General features: G+C 31.7%; 2 protein-coding genes across 2 annotated transcripts; one reads left to right on the top strand and one right to left on the bottom strand.

Annotated features, from left to right (window-relative positions):
- Nucleotides 1-222: 222 nt before the first annotated feature.
- On the top strand, nucleotides 223-8,280 carry LOC105325535 (protein sel-1 homolog 3). The gene is made up of 24 exons (XM_011425154.4): nucleotides 223-384; nucleotides 1,252-1,804; nucleotides 1,948-2,074; nucleotides 2,286-2,407; nucleotides 2,599-2,714; nucleotides 2,803-2,861; nucleotides 3,028-3,160; nucleotides 3,316-3,454; nucleotides 3,704-3,900; nucleotides 4,053-4,187; nucleotides 4,278-4,395; nucleotides 4,526-4,587; nucleotides 4,732-4,851; nucleotides 5,037-5,174; nucleotides 5,275-5,337; nucleotides 5,430-5,603; nucleotides 5,696-5,820; nucleotides 5,916-5,999; nucleotides 6,117-6,207; nucleotides 6,720-6,810; nucleotides 7,067-7,173; nucleotides 7,694-7,821; nucleotides 7,937-8,039; nucleotides 8,134-8,280. Exons 1-24 carry the CDS (start codon nucleotides 313-315, stop codon nucleotides 8,239-8,241), a joined length of 3,165 nt encoding a protein of 1,054 aa, XP_011423456.3. The 5' UTR covers nucleotides 223-312; the 3' UTR covers nucleotides 8,242-8,280.
- Nucleotides 8,281-11,269: 2,989 nt separating this feature from the next.
- Nucleotides 11,270-13,010, bottom strand: LOC105325524 (uncharacterized). The gene is made up of 2 exons (XM_011425142.4): nucleotides 12,824-13,010; nucleotides 11,270-12,472 (listed from the first exon to the last, which is right to left on the bottom strand). The coding sequence occupies exons 1-2, from the start codon at nucleotides 12,857-12,859 to the stop codon at nucleotides 12,020-12,022; spliced, it is 489 nt and encodes a 162-aa protein (XP_011423444.3). The 5' UTR covers nucleotides 12,860-13,010; the 3' UTR covers nucleotides 11,270-12,019.
- Nucleotides 13,011-24,122: the final 11,112 nt, after the last annotated feature.

The following is a 24,122-nucleotide window of genomic DNA, read 5'->3' as shown; positions in this document are numbered from 1 at the left end:
ATTAGGGCAGATCTAAAGCTTATCATCGATCTTTATTTCTTCACGAAATGATTCCCCAAAATGAGATTTATTTCCCCCAAACTAATTATTCTTTTAATAACTAAATTGACAATGTTCATTGAAAGGCAAATAATACTCCAAAATAATATTTTTTCATCCTTAGGTAAAACATTAAGTTGATGGGGAAATTCAGAAATATTTAAACGCTTTTGATGATGAAAAAAAAAATCGTTAACTGGGACCCTAGTAAATGTGAGGACAGTACATAGACCAGAAGTCGGTTTGTTGACAATCGATACAGATACGACACAGATGGCTGTGCTAACGGTGGTAGCTGTCCAGCTTCTAGGGATATTTGTATCCAACGGAAAATGTCTCCAACAGGTAAGAAATCTCATTCCAAACTTAAGATTTGAAAAATAAAGATTTATATGTGTGACTTGATCTAAAAAAGTTTCAACAGGGTTTAAAGTTTTGACGTGAATTCGCGATAATCGAATTCAACCAAATATAGCGTCGCTGAAAATTAACGTGAATTCAAGAAGACACATATCCACATATAATACCATACCCCAACAAAAATAACCCCTACCTAAGACTTAATGGCTAAATGTTGAGAATTTTGAAGATAAATAAGCTATCAAGCTTTTTATTATACAAATTATACCACAAGTCAACTACATTCTCTGGTCATTGCGCTAAAGTTCATATTCAACTGGAACGGAAAGATTGGACGAATGATTATTACGATAAAAGAAATAAACTTTAGTGAGGATCAAAGAGGCAATTACGACATGATAAACACATATTTTCCAGAACTATAAGACTGCATTATCTGATTGAGTTTGGCCACGTTTTTCTTTGTTTGGTTTTATATGCATAGAGTCTTCGTCACATATTGCAAGCGCTCAATACAAAATCGACCCTGTGACAATATGGAAGATGTCGTACTATCTGCGTGATTTTGTGAAAAATGAATTAATAAAGTTCAGGCCCCGCTGTTACCAAAATTTTTAAATTACTCGATTTAGTCCTCAACTCAAACATTTAAAAGAAAAGTGTCATGAATTTGAGGTCAAAACTCAGACTTGGGGCTGAGTATTGACTTGGAGAAAGTTAGTGACGGTGGGACCAGTTCATGTAATACTGAGTAATTGATTAACGCTCATCTTTGATAGATATGGTTGCCAGTAAAAATTCAAAGTTTGTAGGAAATTATTAATAACAATTGATAATTTTCTGTTTATGTAGACAGATAAAGGCGAAACAGAGACTCTATCTGTTGTAGTGGATTCCAATGCACACAGACAAACAGACATTATACAAATACTAGAACCACCCAAAGTGATAACAAACTCACAGAGACTTCAAATATCGTACCACTGTAGCAAAAACAAGGTATTCGGTATAGAGGTAATCTCCAATACAGAGACACAGAAAAAAGTTCGACTTTTCCATAAAGCGTGGAAATGTTCGAAAACCGAAGAAACCAACAAAAAATTGACTCTGTTTACAAGATTTCCACGAAAGTATGCGTTTCAACCGGATTTTATTCAGAAGAATTGCGAGTTTTTGTCGGAGACCAAGATTCGAGTTTGGATTCTAGATGAATGGCAGTGGGAAACTGCACGACGTCAGCATGACGCATTTCTGAGAGCGTTTGTGAAAGCCAGCTATGTTGTCCAATACCCGTCACCGTTTTCCAGACCGAGAAGGAATTTTGAAGATTCCTGTGTTTCATGGAGAACTCTCATACTTCTCAACATTTCACAGCGAATGATTCCTAAATGTCCCCATGAAAAAGGTTCTTTTACAATGCATTCATTTCTAAAAAATCAAAACATAAAGAAGAACGCTTTTTATCAATGGGTATCTATTGTCTAACGCTAAATTAATGCCATAAACAACTAAGGAAATGTACAAAGTACATTAAAATTATGTTTTCAGAATCCGTTGAAATCATCCAATTCCCAGCCGTCATGACTGGTTTGTCGTATGGTATACTGAGAACCTTCCAGTCCTACAAAGATCCGGGGCTCGAAACAAAGAGGCTGTCAATGCTACAACGCCCAAGGTATCATTGAAAAAAATTGGCAAAATTATCTTTCACAAAGGACTACAAGATTTTTAGCGCTGCAACATTTGCCTTAATTGTTCCCACATTATATTGTTATCTAATATGAATTACATGTTTTTGTAATGCATGCATAGACTCAATTGAAATGGTTTTGAATGAAGTGAACACATTGATTTTAAAGAACCTGTTGTGCGTTGTTTCATTTAAGAATCACCTTGTCCGTTTGGCTGTATGTGTTGGAATATTGTCAGAGAGACCTCTGCAGCATCATCGTCCGAATGAACAGGACCGCTACTTACCTAACACCAATGATATTTCTAACCAAAGACGGTAAGCAACCAATATAAAAAGCCAATACATATCTAGGAGCGTTCATTGCACACTTGTCTCAGACCTCATGCAGTCTTGCATATGCTTATGCATATGTATATACATAAGACAGGCAGATAGTTTCCGACGATTCCATCACACTATGAGTACATGTATAACAAAAACTAAAGAATCAACGCTGTGCATTGCAGGAAGGTTCCATGTTCAAATCTCCCAATCGCAAGGACAAGATCTAGCGGCGCTGACCAACTTCCACGTGCCTTTACACCAGTGGTTCAGATTTGTCTTTACCCTTGATAACCAAATGGTAACATTTATTCATTAGCTATTTACAAGAGATGCTGTAATAACTACAATACTATTCCAAATCAAACTCTTCTTGATTTTTTTTTCAGTGGACGTTTACATTTAATTATGGGCCAAAATTTAACACCACTTTTGAAACTTCTTTTCGGTAAGTGAAGTGACGTGTTACATTCAAGTTCTGCATTAATTTTTCTTGATATAGAAATTGCATACACATTTCAGTGATTCTGATGTAAAATAATTTTTAAAAATGGGCATCTTAGATATCATTACACATATCATTTGAATTGTAAGCATCCGTAACGTTCTCCTAGCATTCCGGGATCGGTGTACATGGACGATACAGTCGGGTTTCTAGTCGTTGGGGGGATGGAAGGCAGACCGGCCTTCAGGGGGTACGTCGGCCAGGCTACTTACTTCAGGAACAAGATCGTGTCACCCTCACAGGTATGTCTCTAAACATCTGAACAACCCCAATCCATGTATTTATATTATATTATATAAACCAACATATATAAATGGTAACGTTTTGTTTAGCTTATTGATCAAGTGAAATTGTAACGATTATATCGTTTTATGTGTTATTTGGGATTGTTTTTAAGATCTTATTCCCAGACCCATTACATCCTATGTTCGAGCTTCAGTTGTCCAGACGGGAGGACAAATGTCTAGCTTTTCTACAATGGACGATAGAGAGACTCCAAGTCAGAAAGCTTATAAGGCAACAGGAAACGCTGAAAAGTATGCTATACTTATAGAGGCGTTTTTTTTAAAAGTACAGGACAATGTTATAGGAAAATAGAAAACATTTACGTCTGTAAAAATTGTTGACAGTAATTATTGATACGACAATCTGTATCAGTACCATACAACTCAAACTTGTGAATACATGTGCTCAAAATCGTCTATAATGTCTCATGCAAGAAATTGAAGAAAAAAAAATGATAAAAAGAGAGCAATCAAAGGTTTTAATACTTTTTTGTACTACAGGAAGTTCGTTCAGTTACTTTGCTAACATCTATCAACAAACAAGGAAAGACTCAGGCACAACCTGTACTTACCTGGACACACCTGTTCCCAAAACTTACAGGATACTGGACAGTATTCTAAGTCGTAATCAGAATATCGATGAAATCGACATGAAACGAATAGGAACCCAACTGTTTGCGGTTCTTACGAGTAAAATAGTATGTTTTGAAAACATTCATATACTATGAAAATAACGTTCAACAATTGCCTTTTAAAAAAATTGTATATCTAAATTTGATAAGATCTCTCTCTCTCTCTCTCTCTCTCTCTCTCTCTCTCAAACTGTAATCAAATTATTTCTCTCGTTCAGGACTCTGACGTCACTCGAATCAGGAAAATTTTCCCTGCACTAAAACAGAGCTCCTGCCTCGGAGACAATGACGCCATGTATATGGTTGCCGTGATCCTCAACAACGGGTTTCTGGTCAAAGCTGACGAGATGCAGGTCCCTACCCTCTTATCACCATGTACATACACGTTGTTTGTTCCTTCACACTTCATTATTGGCATTTATATAATGGTTATACTCTCACAGGCTTTGGCTTACCTGATGATGGCAGCTTTGGACAATCACAGACTATCGTTCCTGGCCATAGGAAACAAACACAAGAATGGTCTGGACACAGTACCAAAAGACTTAGACCAAGCTTACAGTAGGTGTCTATATCTATTGTAACCGCCAATTGTATCCCATATACTCATTATAACTCTCACTAGTTGAACCAGTGGTTTAACTTCGGTGATATTCTTACATGTACCATATCCCCTCCATATGTTTTGCAGTGTATTTCAAATATGTTGCTGACACGACGAGAGAGGATCTCGAAAAACATAAAGAAACTGATGTAAGATATTCCACCATATACAAGTATATTTTATCTAATTCTAAAGGTTATTCACCGAAGACAGATTAGCCCTTCCAATATGTATAAATACAAATTAGTTGTACACAAGAATGTCTGATTGAAAGATTTCTCGTATATTGATAGGTGCTAACCGAATCAGTTCGTTTGACTGATGACGTAAATCTAAGAGAGCAGACGGATGAAGACGGAGACGTTTTCCATTGGTGGATGCACCAGGCAAAAAGAGGCGTGCTAGCTGCTCAAGTAAAGATTCTTAAGCAAACATATTTTAAACTTGTTAAATCATATTCCCTACTCCTACCCAACAAAAAACCCAGACTGGTTTGATAAATGTTAGGTAATACATTGTCATACGAGTGGTTGTTGCCCTCCCTATCGTAAAGTAGATAAATGAAACCTATTGAATCACAAGTATTTGAAACTTTCAGCAACATGTTGCCCGTATGCTTTTCTGGGGATCACAAGGTTTGAAGCGTAACATACAAGCCGCCGTGGAGTATTACAAAATGGGGATCGAATCAAAAGACCCTGTTGCCATGTATGATTATGGAATCCTGATGATGAGGGTCAGTAATAAAACAAGATGTTAGTGCAACATAGTTTTTGAAAGTCTGAAGCACAAACAATAGATTAAGTTCACCTTTCTCCGTTTTCCATTGTACATAGGGACAGGGAATGAAGAAGAATGTATCAGAAGGATTATCTCACATTCGAAGATCTGCAGAACAGGTCAATTGATTTTAACAGTACTGAAAAGAGAAACAAAGATATTTGAAATACTCGATCCAACCCTTCTACAGTACCTAAATTTCGATTTACAGAAAAATCCAGCAGCACTTAACGCATTAGGTTGGTACGCCATGAACTTGGACCGAAATTACTCAATGGCAGCTTCATATTTTGAAGAGTCCTACCGTTATGGAAATCCGGATGCCGCTAATCATCTTGGCTTTCTTCATTTACATGGATATTATCCAAATAAATCTGCAGATTCGGTAAGGGTAAACACATTTTTTAACACGTTTATCTCCTTTCAGACCAATTTTTTTATAGATCACCTACATAACCTTTTGTTTTGACGTTTTAGGATCTAGCGTTGCAATACTTTAGTTACGCTGCCGCACGTAACCAATTTGACGCTGGGATAAGTTTAGCGTACCTTCACCACAAAGGTACTCCTCGGACCAACAGGAGTATAGAAGTGGCAGTGGAGTATGTTTATCAACCTTTTGGAAAAGTTATTCTGATCATTTCAGTCATTAAAACTGTAAGGATGGTCATTAAAACTTACTTAACATATTTTTCAGATGGGCTAGATTTATTGCAGAAAAGAATCCCCATTTAGGGATAGTCCTGCGATCAGCTCTCCAGGCATACAGACACGGTGACAAGTGAGTTCCATCCCACCTCTTCTACAAGAACTTAGTGAAAATTTACCGTACAAAATGCAGCATATGTTCTTTCACTCAATAACAAAGACTGGCATGATCGTATGTTTTTTTTTCAAGCTTTCTCGCCATTTTGTATTACATGATGGCAGCCGAGGCTGGGATAGAAGTAGGAACCTTTAACTTGGCCTGGTTATGTGAGGAAAACAAGGTAAATAAAGTAATTTTTCACTGATCTTTGATTTTATGTTCGTTTTGTTGCTTGATGTGTTCGTCGTAATATTTGTCTACATTTATGACCACTGAAACATTACAACGTAAATTGTGTTATACGCCAGGGATAACAACTATGGGGAGACTTACTTTGTTAATTGTCTTTTTTCTTTGACCTTTGGTATTAGTTTGAGCTTATATCATTATCTTGGCTTACATTTGAACGGTTCTGATTTGAAATTGATCATTCATTGAGTAGTCTAATTAAAATTAGCACGTGTTTTATTTTTTGTCATGCTTGACACAGGAGCTGATACTAATTAGGTTGATGCGTCAAGTTTTGTGTCAATTGATCTCGATTATTTGATTACCAATCTGTATGATTTCGCCAATATGCCGAGAGGAAGACGGCATATTAATCTATAAGTTGTATATCCTATTAATGTAGACACTCAACATGACTGCAAGAGTTTAAACAGGTTGTAGGAAACACAAATTTTTAATTGGCAGGATGGAACAACTTCATTCATAAACAAAGACTGCCAGTGGAGGAACTACGACTTAGCAACACACAGAGAACCCCAATTCGTCGACTCTTACGGTAAAATATATTACCAGGATTTAGATCAGAATATCCTGTGCTATTTTTGTTTGCTGTGATTTATCTTAAACGGAAGAATTCAAAATAACCGATTTCTATGTACTATTTCCATTGTGAAAGTGGTTTGATTAAAAATAGATAGACTTTTTGAGGAAGTAATGTTATTTTGGTTCATATGAAGAAGTTTTCTGAATAAGAGAATGTTTTGATTTTTACGTTGCTCATCAATTGATTTGATCACTTCACGCCAATTCAGCATTCATCAAAATGGGGGATTATCATTGGTTCGGTTGCGAGGGTCGTCGTGACGTGTACCGATCCGCGGAATTTTATGCTCTTGCGGCATCTAAAGGAGATCCACAGGTATAAAACCAAAACCAAGCCTAGTCAAAGGGGCTGGATGGTCAGCGAATCAGCCAACAGATCTTCCGTAAACTATTAGATATGAATTTTCAGGCATTATTAAATTAAGAAATTTTTTTTGAATATTTTCCTATATCTTTAAACAGAGCTTCCCTTCGTAAGGAGATCAGTTTAGTCTATAGCTAAAAATAGTCACGACCATCCAACCCTGTAAGGAAAATGGTTTTGAATGGAATAAAAAAATCCGAAATAACTTCAGATTAAATAATACATTGGTGAATTTTAAACAAATTTTCAGTGCAACACAGCGCAAGCTAATTTTCATCCGACCAAGATTATTTATGTATTCATTTGACCAAAATAAATTTGTTGGTGACAGCTTTTCAAAAATGTATGAAAGAAATACAATGACATGTATACACTTTTGTTTCACCAGCATTCCAATAAAGGATTGTAATGAAGTTTCGCAACATTATTCCTACATACATCTGTACGACCAAGTTTTCATTATGTGTTGTAGGGGATATTCAATCTGGCATATTTATTCGAAGAGGGTGTTGACATCTCGCCACAAATCTGGCGAAAATTGGGAATCCCAAGACAGTCCCAAGCATCGAAATCTAAGATTCTTCATGAATTGTATACCAGGTATATATTTCCTAGAGAAGAAAACATATGAATTAAATCCATTTTCCTTTTATAGCTACATGTATAGCTATACATATATGTCTCATTTTTCCAAATACTTTCACTTTAATTCTAGATGTCGAGATTCCCCGCGCACGGAGGCTTACATTCCCTGTACTGTGGCCCTCTATCGAGTCGTACTGACGGGCATCTGGCAGAAATATCAATCTTCTATTAAGGTTCATTCTTCATTAATATATATATAAACAGTACTCGAAATTCCGTAGCATGATTTGTTTGCATTATTCTCCATTATTTCTTCCTTTTTTTCAGATATCTGGTTTCATTGTGGTATTATCATTGACCATATATAGTATTTACATTCTGAGGTCTTATTTCTGGCATAGGCATACCACGAATCTAAGTATTGGAGAATTATGAAGTGGACCTAAAAAAAAATAAATTCCTTTTTTATCAGTTTGTTATTTGTAATATATATGTACATGTAATTCATAATGGGATCCCAAAACATTAACAATCATGTGATATTTATCACTCTGCTTCCTCGTACAAGTATCAGAACGAGAAAACATTTAAAAACAACAAATGGTTATCTCTTTATTATATTGATTCATTCATTAAGTCATTATTCAGCGGGACATCTGCAAATATTACTGCATTGAAAAGAAAGTGTAGTTTACTACCCTTAAAAGACACTCGCGCCCTCGATCATAGTGTGTGATGTCCTTAACAATCGGAACAATTTATATCTTGTGCTTAAGGAGGCTAGAGGCCCCTTAGATCTTCATTAAAATTTAGACATAATTTTTATAGGCATAAACTATTATTTAGAATAGAAAAAGTCCCAATATTTTAGGTTAATGATTTGAATATATTCCTACATCTTTATTCTAACCTCCATTCCAAAGGAGACGAGAGTACCTGCTCCCAATGCCACTCCAGGACTGGAAAGTTGAGTTATCAAAAAGAGGCTGGGAGAGTTGGGACTGTTTTCTTGTCCTAACGACCGTAGATGTTGACTGCATCACACATATATTTTTAGAATACGCCATAACAATATTCAAAATTGTAAAAGATGAGAAACGATTATGAAAAAGAAAAAGAAACGATAAAATGCAAAGTTTAACAATACACTAAGAGGTGTATTAAGGTTGAAATAATTTAAAATATGTTCATCTAGATATCATACAAATTGCATGCAATCTTAAAGTATCCACAGGAATTAATACAAAATACCGGATATGCACAAAAAGGACCGTTGTTCAATTCTAAAACTCTATTTTGAGTTAAATTAGAAATAAAGAAAAAAACCCACCCTTAAACATTTTTGTACTTAATCAACAAAACGTTAATTTTTTGAAAATATTGCAACAACTTCAATATACGGTATTTCATTTAAAGCAAGAATCTTATATACATTGCCGTTGATTTATAATAATCATATGCTCAGTAAAGGTATATAGCATATTTAGTTGTATGGGCGGCGGAAAGGGTAAAAAAAGGAGTCAAGGGTACGTTTTCTCCATGTTGCGTTTTCTCCAGGGTACGACTTCTCCTGATTACCTCTGTGCACGCCATCTAGGGTCAATTCAGTGAATGACAGCTGGTTTTGCATCGGTTATCGTTTTTAATGCATTGGTGTCTGTTGTTTTGCAAACTAATTTTTGATAATAATAAATCTGTTCTACCACACAAAAAGCCATGGCTGAGTGGCCAGCAATGAAATAGACATACCTACATCACATTGCTGTTTGATACGACTACCAAAAGTTAAAGCTCTTGTTCAAATGGTTTTACCCTTTCCGCCGCCCCATATAGTTGATCTGCAAATTCTTTTTGGATTTAAAAGTGTATAGTTTCTATGTTCAAAACAGTAAATTTTAAATTATGAAAAGAAATATGAAAACTTGACGTCAGACACATACGTCACACAAAAACCAATCAAAAATATGTCGACATAAAGGGAAATGATGTTCCGGAAAGTTTTATGGATGATACAGGAATTTCCTTACTGATCTTAATTATAATACACCATTAATAAATAACTCATTGAAACATTTAATACAAGTATAGTTTCCTTATTAAAGAGGATTTTTGAATAAATTCATCAATGGATTTGTTTGAATTTTTAGTTTCCCTGAGAAAAGTGTTATTTTGGAATAATACAAAGGGAAGGAAAAGATACCGTTTTCACGTCACTCATTCATGGTTTTGATATTTTACGCTAAGCAGCTTTCATTGAAATTAAGAATAACTATTTGTTCAACTGAGAGAGAAACCCTAACAAAGACAACAAACCAGTTAAATGCCTTAATTGCACCCACAGGAAACCAAAAATTAAACACTTGATTATTTATTGAATGGTAGATTTATATTTTTAAAACAATGAATTTTATTAGTCAAAATTTTCTAACTGTTAATGAGTCCACAACTAACTCATTGACAGTCAAAAATTGTTAATACACTGTACGATAAGGTTCAAACTTCATTTTTAGATCATGTGTTGATTCAAAGTGTCTATGTTAAAGGGGGTTAAACAATCTATGTCACAATTCAGCACAATACACACAAAAATCTTATTATGCACGTTCCCCATATGCTGAATTATAATTGATAATAAATATTTATCAAAGGAAACATAGTTTCTACAATTTACAGGTATACACTTGTTTAATTCCACGCGCACTTGTCACAGCCATTCATATTTGTCCATCCATCCATCCATCCATCCATCTACTTATTCTTATGTGTAACAAGAATATTCTCTTCGCTGATTAGGCTACTGACATCTCACCAAAGTTAGCAAAAATTGGAAATACTTAAACAGTATCAAGCATCTAAATCGTTACGAATGGTTTATCATGTATACAAGTAGATTTGTTCTAAAAAAAAAATACTGACCGATTCATAGCTAAATGTAATACCCATGCCTTCGTATTTTACGCATTTTTTCAACACCATTCCTTATCACAGATGACCACGTGTAAACCCTCCCTCCCTATGCCATGAGGTTTACATCAACATAACAATCTTCCTGTGAGTTTTGGGCATACACATAAAAAATCATTCGTCACCGATTCTCTATTATTGGGTATCAAACATCACTTGATTTTCATATTTTATTGATTCTACCATCTCTACAGGGTCTCTGAATATTGTAATGCATTTATTACCGTATGCTACATAACATATTGCCATTTTAGAATCGTTAATGACATACTTAATACCCGAGAATTGCAGAATTGCTCTCACACACCAAAATAATCATGTTTCTTTCTTTGTATTTACTTTTTATTCACTTAAAACTTTATAATCAGATTTTGTAGATGTTGTAAATTATATTTGCTTTGAATGGTAACATTAATAATCATCTGATATTTACCATTCTGTTTCCTAAAATCGGTTTCAGAGAAGGGGGGGGGGGCGAAAACAAACAAATTCTCACGAATGTAATCAAGCATATGGTTTTTATTCATTCATTTTCTCAATCTTTTTATAACACGCAACTTAAAAATAGAATTACTTCGAATAGTTAGAGGAAAATGATTTTATAAATAAAAACAAAAAATAAAAAAATTGAATTGTTGCATAACTACATGTACATCAAGTATTTCACAACATTCAGTGGCGGTATTTTAGCTTACATTTGCTCTATACTTTATAATTGTGACTATTTGCTCGACAGATTTGATAGATACCGATACGGTTTCATGAAAAAAGACTTAATTTTTAGCGAGAGCACTGATGATAACAGTTAGAAAGACTAAAACAGTACAGAATTTTAACATACATACATGTTTGTTCATCAATATTCAATGCATCACATACACGTATATAAATCTGTGTATCACTTTTATTTGTTAGAAATAACCTTTTGTTAAGTTTACTTAATATGTATAAAATATAAACTAAAAAATGCCGTAAGTTGAACATATCAAATTTTATTTAGTGTTACATGTATTATAATGCATAAATAAAACAATTTTTGTTAAAAAATATAACCATAAGAAGATACATCTTCTTAAAGTTAACAGTATATATATAATACCCAACGTATTGCCATTTTGATATTACTGGTAATTTTAATGCTTTTGAACTAACCTTTAATTCATTTTCTTGAAATTAACAATGCCCAACGAGCCGCCATTTTGATATTATTTCAATGCGTTTATCATAACGCTAAATTCATGCTTGAGATTCACTCCCTAACTTTTACATTAAAAATTCTTGTCACACTCTTTTTCACAAGTTCATCTTCAAAATCCAGTCGAAATTGTTTAATGCATTTTAATCCCATTGGAATTTTGACATGATCTTCAAACTTGTTAGGAAGGACAACTGGAGTGATAGTGCAAGGTCTTTGTGTATAAAGCGTCTGAGCAAACATTATGTTGTTGCATAACGAAGGCCAATCGTTCTCGCAGAAGTCTTTGGTCAGGAGCAAAAATGCAATAGAACTAGCTTGTAATGCCTCCTCCAGACAGGAGAAATGAGGGTCATCAAAGAGAGCAACATGGAGTCCTGCTTCGTTGCCTATGACGTCTTTCAACCTCGTTAGAAGTGTGATAGCCTTTTCCTTGTCTTGACGGCTGTAGATGATGATTGCATCATAGCGTTTGTGCTGAGAAACCATTTCATGTTCACTGAAAACCTATTCAAAATGATAGATGATAGTTGAAGAAGATATTTTAATTGCCAGTTAAATAACGGACTACCGTAAAAACCTCTTGATTTACGTATCTTTTTTCATATTTTAATTATTTTGTTATAAAAAATCTTTTTCATAAATCAACTCCTTTTTGCATGACCATTATAAATCATTGTTTAATTGCAAACCAAAAAACAAAAAAAAAAAAAAAAAACCCCTGATTTATAACGTAGATTAATATAAGAAAATAAAAATTGTCAATTCAATTATATGACAAGTATATAAAATAATGCAATGTACAAAGTTGCGTTATTTACAAACTCAAATTAATTAATGTTAGTGTTTTTTACTCACCATGACGATGGGTATCGCTGAATATCGTTTATTCATTTTCCTGTACTTCGGGAAGATATATATGTAGCAGGTTTTCGATGAATTTCCGTTTGTATAAAAATAACCTCCTTACATTGTACTTGAAATTTCCATATTCTATATAATTTACTTCCCTATGTTTCACAAGCATATATTGTTCATTCATTGTTTTAGTTATATTGTGTTTACATACCATTTTTTGGGGTGAAACTTAACACAGAATGGAGATTTTAAAAATATTTTAAATCATTTGTATATGTTTTGGTAATGACCGTTTTTAGACGTTGGACATACCTTGGCCGAGAAAGGTAAAATATTGACCAGACAGTAAGGAACGGGATCAAATATATATACATATATACAAATTGTCTGTATTGCTAATTAGCAATTAATTAAAGATTCATTAGGAGAGTTTCTATTTATCAACTGGATGCTTATGTTATTTGTTTAAAGAAATAAAAATTAAGTGCAGTATTTTTCCTACTTTCGTTTTGCAACATCTCGTTGAACGATATTTAACATTTAATGTGTTATTGCAGTTATAGGTTTATATTTAGAAATTATAATGTTGTAAATGTTCAATTTAACGACTACTTTAATATAATTGACTATGATTTGTAAAATAGCGAGAAAAAGTTGTAAATTTTCTTTTACAACTATTGGGGATTTTGCCGAAGTTATTTATATCGATCTTTAAATAGACGGATAAATGAAAAAACCGTACTGGAGAAAAAAATCCGGAAAATATTATTTTTTACACGCAAAAATTTTAAAAGAAATTGAAACATTTTACATGCATTGCGAATTAATTCAGTTAAACCACTGAAAACAACAAGAGTATCTCTAATTGATTGATTACTCTTCTGACCACAATCACTTGTACGTACTGTAAATCGTTCGAATGCTACATTTATGCACATAGTACAAGTGTATTGTAATCAGTTTGGCAACACTTGAAAGCTGATAATAAGTAAATTATTTCGTAATGTGGAATATGTTTAATATATTTAAAAAGGTATTTGTTTTCTTCCCATGTGGCAAGTATACTCAATAATTAATGTATATTGTATAACAAAAGAAGATAAGATATACATTGTCCCGAACTTTTCTATCCGAAATCAGTATGAAAGCAGACCTGTTTACCTAACTTTTGTATCCTATTCAATATATTTTTTTTGTCTTATGAATACAGTTTTGTATTTTAACAGGATAGTTTTTTGTGATAATTTTACGTAAACAGATTTCAAATAGATAATATATACGTAGTACATAACTTTTTTCTAATTCACATCTGTTAATTGTTTTTTGTGTCCTAAGTGTACACCTTTGGAGGCACCTAAAGTTCTTTTCAAAGTATAATATTCTTTGTTGCATATCACACGCAGTAATTTAATGACAAGATAAACAGAACTGAAGGAATCAGAAACGCAGACGATAAAATTCACATTTTTAAATGAACTCCTCAATAGGATAATATATTTAGCGTGTTTTTAAAAGTAGGATAAAATTGAAAATTTGATATAACTATAAAATTATACACTTCACAAAAGAATCGAAAAAGCTTCTCATTTGTAACACGACGACTGATTTCGGCAAGTACTTACGTTAAGCACTATGAACATTTAAATAGAAAATAAGATGTGAAAATTTTCATAACAAATTTATAGCCTGCGCACCTTTCTAGAAGTAAGAAGGGCAGATATAACTATATTTACATAGTTTTTTCAAGATCTTGTCTTATTTTGAGTTGTTGGTTTGGGTTTTCTCAAATCTTTGGTTTTTTTTAACATTAACATTTAAAACTTTAAGATATCGTGGTTTTTCTCCCCCTATATTTAACATTTTTGATATTTCTGGTTTTTTTTTATGTAAAAGGAGAAAAGGTGTTCATCTACATATTTATAGACTGTCGGAACAATTTGCAAATACGCGAAAAAATATCTTATGCAAAAGATATTTATTCTACATTAAGCCAAATCGTCTATCAAACAAAAACAGCTTATAAAAGACTGAAGTAGATGAAACATTTCATTCTTTGGTGTACTTTCTGGGGATTTTCAGTGCACATTTAAATAATTTTTGCTTACCTGTTCTTACGTTATCACAATATACGTGCTTGGCATAACAGCGTACAGTCGATACTGAAAACTTTCACCAAAAATATGTTTAACCTAGTGTGCTTCTTCTAGAAACATCGTTCGATTAACAAGACATTTGATGATAACTCTTTGGTGTGTTAATTGACAAGGAACTGAAGTTTAAGCTATCAATAAGCAAGGAAAGATTAACAAGTTAAAAAATAACCATTTTGAAATATTGTGAATTTATAACTGTATATTTGGCCATGAAATTTACAGTTTTAACTCCCAGAAATCGTAAAAATAGAAACAAGATAAGAACCGAACTCATGGTACACACACACACACACACACACACACACACACACACACACACACACATATATAGATACACAACAAGCTGATAATCTTGCATACTGAAAAAAAGTTGGTTGTGCAAATGTAAAGGATATGATAGATAAAATTTACTTATGGTAAATTGTTTTGTTTATTTCTAATTCATACAAAATATACCCCAATAATATTTGCAAGTAAATGCCCAAATGGTATCTACGTTTAAGCATTCCTTTCAATTTCTTAATGCTTAACAGTCATATTAAAACTAGTTCAAAGTGTCCTTGTTATACAATTATATATAATTTATTCCTGAAAATTTTCAAAATATAAACCTGATGGTTGCTTAATTCCGAAAATTTTCAGTTATTTCATTAAGGGGAAAAGCTGCACGCTTTTAACATTTTGGAAACTAATAACGTTTTGTTTAAGGTATCGTATTATTATACATTTCTTGTTATTTAATTTTTTCTAAAAAACAGTCGTATTAAAAATGAACTTTTTTTATTGCTTACAATAAGCAAACATTCTCTTTCCAGTCACAACATAATTTTTAATATCTGTTTTCTAATGGGACTCAATGCTATGTGTTTCTTATGAAATTATGGCATACAATAATAGGTTTATACTTTTTATTATAAATACATATTTATTAAATGTTGATTGAATAAAACACTTGTGAAAGGGTGCATAATTCTTATCTGTTATTATTACAATTCTTTATTTATTATTACGCATCATAGAATTAAACGTTATTAAGTAATAGTTGTGCAATCAGGAGAGAAAAATCCGGTAAATTTAACAATAATTACAAAAATCAACTGCGGCATATAATTTGGCTTTATTTGTTTGTATTTATATTTTCATATACGATATAAATTATAACATTTCTAGAATATAAATGACGAAATATCAAATTTGCTTTCTATTTACAGATTACCCAACAAATAAAACAAACTGAAATATCGAATATAAAAACAATTATACATAATTTACCATTATTTTATTCAAATTATTTTTGCTTTTATTTGATCCTCTTTGCATTAAAGTGGCCAATTGATTGCATTGAGGCATACGGAGAAATAAGCATTACGAAATGTAAATTTTATCAGTAATGAAGTGCAAACCAACAGTTTGTTGTGTATACTAGTACTCCTTTTCCGTGTCTCAGAAAGTATGTAGTGATATTATTTTCAAAAAAGGACTAATTGGATTTCAGTAGGCAGTTTGCATTTAATCATTGAAATTTTGAAAGAAAAATATCAAAATGTGAAGTGAACTATGGTGCAACGATATACTGAGGCAGGAAGAATATTATAGCAGCGTTGATAAACAGCAAAACGGGTCATGAAGAAAACTGGGTTGATATCTTATCATAAATCAACAAGTATTAGTTGGCAATGCATGTACAAACAACGTTTGAAATATTTTGCACAACAATAATTTATCATATCGTAACTCGAAGATATAAGGTATGTTGAAGTGAAAATTAAAGAACAGGATTTATGTAACTTATAAGTTCGGAATTTATTCTGAAAAAAAGTCATCGTTGATTGTCTATCAAATTTCCTATGTTAAGCTCGGAAGAGCTGATAACAATGCAGAATTGAAATCAAGTTCAAAGAATTATTGACATAGTAATTAACATTATGCTTCGCAGAAAAATATGAAATTATTAAATAATGCATATAGGTTTTACAATAATAATAATACATAAAGTTTTACAAGATTTTCAAGAAAAGAAAAACAATTAAAAGCTCTTTAGATTTAGATGCTTTTTATCAATATTTTAAGAGTGTTTGTAATGTAGATGAAAATATTGTAGACATTGAAAGTCCATTTTTTGAGCAGAGGAGTACTGATACTGTTTTTAGTGAATTAGATAAAGCCATAGATGAGGAGGAATTACTTTCAGTATTAAAAAAATTAAAATGTGGTAAAGCTGCCGGAACAGATCACCTGTTAAATGAATATTTTGTTAAATTTAAAGAGTTTTTTTTACCAGTTTTAGTTAGACTTTTTAATAAAATTTTGGATGCAGGTACTTTCCCAAGGAGCTGGTCTATAGGTGTAATAATTCCACTTCTTAAAAAAGGTAACACCAATGATGTTAACAATTACAGGGGAATAACTCTTGTTAGTAATCTGGCAAAAATATTTACCACAGTGTTGAACTATAGATTACTTCGCTGGTCTGACGACAATGGTATCATAAGCGATGCGCAGTTTGGGTTTAAGCCAGGTCATAGTACCACAGATGCCATTTTTGCACGTACTAGTTTAGTATCTTTATATTTGAAAAAGAAAAAGAAATTATATTGTTGTTTTGTTGATTACAGAAAAGCGTTTGATAGTGTGAATAGAAACAAGTTATACAAACTTGCTACAAATGGAGTCACGGGAAAGTTGTTAAGTATTATTAAGCATATTTATTGTGAGTTAAAATCATGTGTCAGATATAAGTCTGAACTGTCAAATTATTTTTCGTCAACAACTGGACTTATGCAAGGAGAGGCTTTGTCGCCTTTTCTTTTTTCATTATATATTAATGATTTTGAAATGGATCTTATTCGAAGTTGTTGTGAACCTGTTCACTTCAGAGACCTTTCGCTTTTTCTTTTAATGTATGCTGATGATACTGTGTTAATAGCTAATTCAAGGGAGAGTCTACAGGGTATGTTGAATCAATTGTATCAATTTAGTAATGATTGGAATATTGGTGTGAACACAGATAAAACTAAAATAGTTGTTTTTCGACATGCGGGTAGAATGTGTAAAAATGATTTTTGGACCTATGACCAAAAGCATGTTGAGGTTGTTAATTGTTTCAATTATTTAGGAATCAATTTGAATTTTAATGGGAATTTTAATGTTACACAGAAAACAATTGCAATGCAGGGTAGGAAATGTATGTTTGGTATTCTAAAACTATGTAATGAAACTTATTTAAATATTGAGACTAAATTAAGCATTTTTGACACCTATGTATCTAGCGTTCTTAACTATGGCTCCGAGATATGGGGTTTTCATTCTGGTGATGAAATAGAACGAGTTCACACAAATTTTTGTAAAAGAATTTTGAAAGTTAAAAAATGTACGTCAAACTTTATGGTTTATTCAGAGTTAGGTCGTCTACCTATGAGTATTATACGTAAATTGCGTATCATTAAGTATTGGTTGAAATTGATTAAAACAGAAAATTGTATATTACGCAATGTATATGAGGAAATGGTCTCACAGTTGATACCAAATACATGGTGTTTTAATGTCAGAGAATGATTAGTATCTCTGGGTATGCATGAAGTCTGGCTTTCACAAAATGTGGCTAACACTAATGTTTTCTTAAAAATTGTAAAGCAGAGGTTGTCTGATTTTTTTATTCAGGAAAGAGACGCATTTTTCGAGTCATCCTCTAAATGTTTATTGTACAAGTATCTGCCTGACACTTTTTCGTTACAATTTTATTTGAGTAAAAATATTCCGGAAAACCTTGTTGTCCTTTTAACAAAATATAGACTGTCATCGCATATGCTTTTGGTAGAACAAGGCCGTTATAATGGAACTGTCAGATCGATGCGTATCTGTAAATATTGTAATTTAGGTGAAGTCGAGGATGAATTCCATTTCATACTTATCTGTCCATTTTATAAAAGTCTACGGGTATTGTATTTAAAAAAATATTACTGGTCTCGTCCTTCAATGTTTAAGTTAGTTCAACTCCTTGCCATTCATAATCGCAAACAATTGTGCCATCTCGCAATGTTTCTGCGTGAGGCAGGTAAAAAACGGGATGTCGGATAACTAGTACATCCAACTGATGTATTATTACTATCACTATTATTATTAATATTACTATTATTATCATTATTATCATTATTATAATCATTTGATTTATTGATTTATAGGGTCTCTCCTCCTATGAATGTACATGTATGAATAATATTTTTTTAGAATATTGTTTAACGTCAATAGCGAACTGTTTGATTTTGATTGGATAGAGTGTAGCATTATATATTTATAATTATGTACATATGTTTCAACAGCTTATAATTCACTTGAATTTAGCCAATAAACAATACAATACAAGGTCACTGACGGTAATTAAAAAAAGATCAAAATTTGAATCCTATCGATCATTTTTATCAGAGTTTCCTTCAACACCTCTTTGTCATAAGGGGAAAAATAGTTATAAAAGGAGATTATCATTCGAATGGTGTTTTCTCTACTTTTCTAAAATTGAAGTTAAATCTATTTGATGTTCCAAATTATTAGCATATTTTTAAGTATCTTTCTTCTATAACATACTTATAACTATGAAAGCTGTTTATATACAATTATTAAAATTTCTTAGTTAAATTGCAATTTAACAACTTATGTTTTCTCAGAAACTGTTGAAGTTAACAATAATTAGAATATCATAATCCCTTTTTTAACTAATTTTTTCTTATCTTAAGGAACAAAAGAAATTAAAATATATTAATTAAGTGTATCTTTGAGATCGCCTATTGAATAAGGATTTCAACTCATATCAAAATTCTATTTTCAAAAATTATTTTGGGGGAAAAAAATAAAAAACAACACTTTTGTTTGAAAAAGGTCACAAGCTTTTTAATTAATATTTTTTATTTCAATGATTTGGTATTAAAGTTACACTCTGACAGGAAACCTGCTTTTTTTTTTTACATAATACATGTATATCAAAATTTAATTCGATTTTCACATATTTTATTTCTTTTATTTCCTTTAAATAATTAATAATTGTTTTAAAACACTTTAACCAGAATACTGACATCTCTTGTTAAATATAGAAGGGTTGAACTAAATTTTTGTCTCTGAAACTTGATCCTTTGTTAAAATAACCTTATTTAGGTTTCAAAAAGAAATAAAATCATTGCCAGGCCAACCATTGACATATAGATTTCACCTCTGTTTATGTTCACGCATATGCATATAAAAAAAGGACTCTTAAAAGCTGATCCTCTAATATAGGCAGTGTACCTGTGACTGTATACTTCTAAATTATAAAAAAGAAAATTGACTAAAATGCATGAAACTTACATTGAAAAAAAGTAAACAAAAGCAGAAATAAGAACTCAAACCGAAAGTAAGGCAAAAAGAAAATGAAACAACAAGAAACAAAAAGGATGGTTACAGAGATTTCCCGGAAAAAGCTACATAAACATAAAATGACCTATAGGGTAACTGTTGTCTTAAAATAAATATTATGGAATGCTTATTTTTCTTATCATTTCTTAACTATATTTATATTGTGGAGGGCGTACAAAGGGAAAACTCGAATGATTAAAGCATAACATAAAGAGTTTTGGACAATTAACAACTGTCGTGCAAAATGCAGAAAACTTCCAGGTAAGATAAATTAAAATACTAATCACGAACATATGTACAAAATTATCAATACCACTTTTGAGACAACTTTTGAAATAAATTTTATTGAATGACATTAAATATCAAATCTAATTGTAAGTTACCAAGCCCTAAATCAGAATTTTTATTAAATCAAAACCAGATTCCAAATTATAAATTCATCTTTTTGATGTTGGGGAAAATATTATATATCTACATTTACTGTTTATTTCTAATTTTTGTGTGATTGCACCTGAAATTGGAATTTTGTACTCACTACATGAACGAATCTGCAATTTGAAATATGTTTTTAAAATAATGAGCATATTTTTACTGCTAATTATTGAGAGCATTTTCAATAAACATGTTTTGAATAAATATGATACAACAAAAGTTTTAACCACAGTCTTTATAAATCACAGCTAGTCTCTTTAGCATTTCGAGACGTAAAAATAAACCTTGAAAATCTTTAACATAACAGGAGTTATGGCACATGCATCAGATAGAATTGTTTGCTGATAGCATAATTAACTAATTTATTTTCGTTATTTTAGGGGGTTGGTCATTTAAAGGAACAATATTTCTGTTTGGATGACAACAATAAATTCTGGCAGACTTTTCAAAACTGTCACCAGTGGCCTATGTGCTTTTTGTTAAAACCAAAAATTTGTTACTTTTTTGAAACTACGTTTCGTGAATACACAAAGAATATACAAAGATGTAATTGTAAAACTAGCATTGTAAATTGTAAAACTAGGTTTGACAGTCTTTGCAAGAAAGCGTAGATATAGTAATATGACCCCCCACAATCCTTTGGGATTTATCGTATGAAATAAACTAATGAATCTTAGGTAAATAGGTACATGATTTATTTCATTACATTTTCGGCATTTTTTTCTACATAATTTCAAGCTTTTCTTTAGCTGCATTCTTGCTACATATAATGGGTGACATTCTGTTAATAAAACATATCTGATGATATTTAAATAAAAGAATATGAGAAATAATCATTAATATCGGTTATATACAATATTTTGATGGCGTATATCTCCTATATACCATCAGAATTTTTTTTGTAATTGGATTGAAATATTTTTTAACTTTTTCAATATTCCTATACAAATCCAACAAACAACATTCTAAATGTTACATAAAATCAAACTAAAATCTAATAACACATTATCAATATGAACCCCGCGAACTTTTTGGGAGAAGTGGTTGTAATTATTTTGCTTAATTAAATTAATTATTTGATTAAATCAATATTTTTAAAAAAAATTTCGGCCGAAACATAAAAAATAATATGGAAATTTTTGGATTGAAGTGTTTAAGTCCTATTTTCTAGCATTAACTTTTACTTTGATTTGATAAGATCTTTCACGCATATTTTATAAGGAGGAAGTAAATCTATATGCGAGTCATAGCGCTTTTGTGGGTATAAAAAGGCGGATCACGATGTAGCAAATTTCAGTAGCTCTTTGATACAAAATGTAATTTCGCAATTATCTGAATCATTATCGCATAGTACAAATGTTTATTTAGGTTTTAAAAATTTCCGTTTCTGCATGTTGTGATATATAAACAAGTGTTATCCTCATGTGTTTAAGCTGTCAGCGAGTCAACAAACAATTTTATTATTTTTGTGATAGGGAAACAGGTATGGACAAACAGATACAACCTTCAGTACCCGATTATCCAGCTGAAAGAGAGATTGATTACGACATTGTGATAATCTATGACAAAGAAGACTTTCAAGATGTTTTGGAATTCAAGGAACACCTTGTAACCGATGTTCTAGAATCAAAAGATAAACAAAACATTTCAGTTGTATCATTTGACACGACAATGATGAAGAACATTAGAGAAGCTCTAACAAAGTCCAGATTTGCTTTTCTATTCCTCACTAGATCCTTTTGTGAAGAGTCCTGGCCTAGACTGTCTCAAGAGAGTGTTGTAAGAAATGTGTTGTACGGGGATGAGAGTGGGTGTATAATTGTACCTATCTTTACCGTGAATAGAAGTGAGTCAACATTCAAGATTCCTTTAGGCCTCAACGTCTTAAAAGGACTCCGATACTGTGATAGAGACCAATTTTATACAGCATCTGTTATCAAACTTCTGTTTTAATTAAATTTTTCAACAGATAATACTTTTTAACAACCGCAGCCGAGTTGATGAAATGTAGCTAAGAGTGTATGCATTTCCTTTATAAATTTCCTAAATACGTCAAATACTAGTACTTTGTAGATTGTTACTTGCACTATTAAATCAATCATTCTGTGCATGTTTGTTATATAAATCTTCATCTGTAATATGTATGTACAACTTACTACACAAAAGTCAGAGCATTCGCATGACACTCATTTTTCATATATTACGCTGTTGAAAACTTGAAAACTAATGTTTGTGTTATTTTTAGTATTAAAATGTTTATAATTATTCAATCTTCCTAGAATGATGTAAATGTTTTTGTTTATAAATGAATAAAAAGTGTAAGTCTGATATTTGATCTTAATATTGATATATTATTTAAAGGATGTTTAGATTCATAAGATCCGGCGTAGAAAGGGGGGATTCTGAATCCGACCATTCGATTGAAATCATAAATTGACTATTTTGAAAAGTGCTTGTAGAGCTCTGATAATGTACTCTCAGTTTCTGTTCCAGGAAGCTTCAAAACTTTTTTGTACCCTCATAATGTTGAAACAACTTTATAGATAAGCTATTCACAACATTTAAGGAAAATTTGACGTAAGCAATCAACAATCCTTAATGTTTCAGATAAACATTTATTTGTTTGTTTTTTTTTAAGTTAACATTTTCTGTTATATTTTTTGAAAATTTCTGGGTTTTTTTTTTTACACAATTTTGTGTACTTTTTTCCAATGTTTGTTCATAAAAATGTTAATTACAATTTCAGTTATGATTTAGATAATACAAATATCTAAAAATTAAAAAAAGCTAGTTAAATTTATTCTTGGTCTTCTCAGTATATAATTCAAACAAGTTTAGGTTGAAGTTCATAAAAATCACATTATATGCAGAAAGAAGGAAATTTGTTTTGCTTGCAGTCTAATGAATGAAATCATGAATAGAGTGATTGTTAATGTGCATGGAGTTATCACATAACTTTTTATTGCACTTTAATTTATTATTATTAAATGTGTTTTAATTATTTCCGTTTCTGATCGACTTGTTAAAGGACATATCAAATAACAAGGCACGTATAAAAATAAGCTTTAATCAGACCTCAATAATTCAGATTTCCAATGATACACGTGTGTCTTAACCCGAATTATATGAATGTGAAATAAGCCTGAAAAATATCAACAATTTATCTACCTTTGTGGTAATAATAAAATAATAATAAATAATAAAATTGTGTAAACAAAACGACACAAAACTGACCTGGTTTTTACCAGGATATTTTGAGACCATGATTCTAAGTACCAAAAGAAAGACCACTATCATTTTCAAAAACCTCTTTGTAGATTTCTGAAAGGTGA

The sequence above is a fragment of the Magallana gigas genome, chromosome 2 (assembly GCF_963853765.1).
Source record: "Magallana gigas chromosome 2, xbMagGiga1.1, whole genome shotgun sequence".
NCBI classification, from domain to species: Eukaryota; Metazoa; Mollusca; class Bivalvia; order Ostreida; family Ostreidae; genus Magallana; species Magallana gigas.
Note: the sequence above shows the minus strand (reverse complement) of the source record. Positions and strands in the feature narration are given on the sequence as shown.

Bases quoted from the DNA above. Each gene is read 5' to 3' on its own strand.
- LOC105325535 (XM_011425154.4), top strand. From the start codon at position 313: ATGGCTGTGCTAACGGTGGTAGCTGTCCAGCTTCTAGGGATATTTGTA. The intron at 5,338-5,429 runs GTCAATTGATTT...TTCGATTTACAG, and splicing joins TTCGAAGATCTGCAGAACAG to AAAAATCCAGCAGCACTTAA. The intron at 5,604-5,695 runs GTAAGGGTAAAC...TTGACGTTTTAG, and splicing joins CAAATAAATCTGCAGATTCG to GATCTAGCGTTGCAATACTT.
- LOC105325524 (XM_011425142.4), bottom strand. From the start codon at position 12,859: ATGAATAAACGATATTCAGCGATACCCATCGTCATG. The intron at 12,473-12,823 runs GTGAGTAAAAAA...CATTTTGAATAG, and splicing joins CAGCGATACCCATCGTCATG to GTTTTCAGTGAACATGAAAT.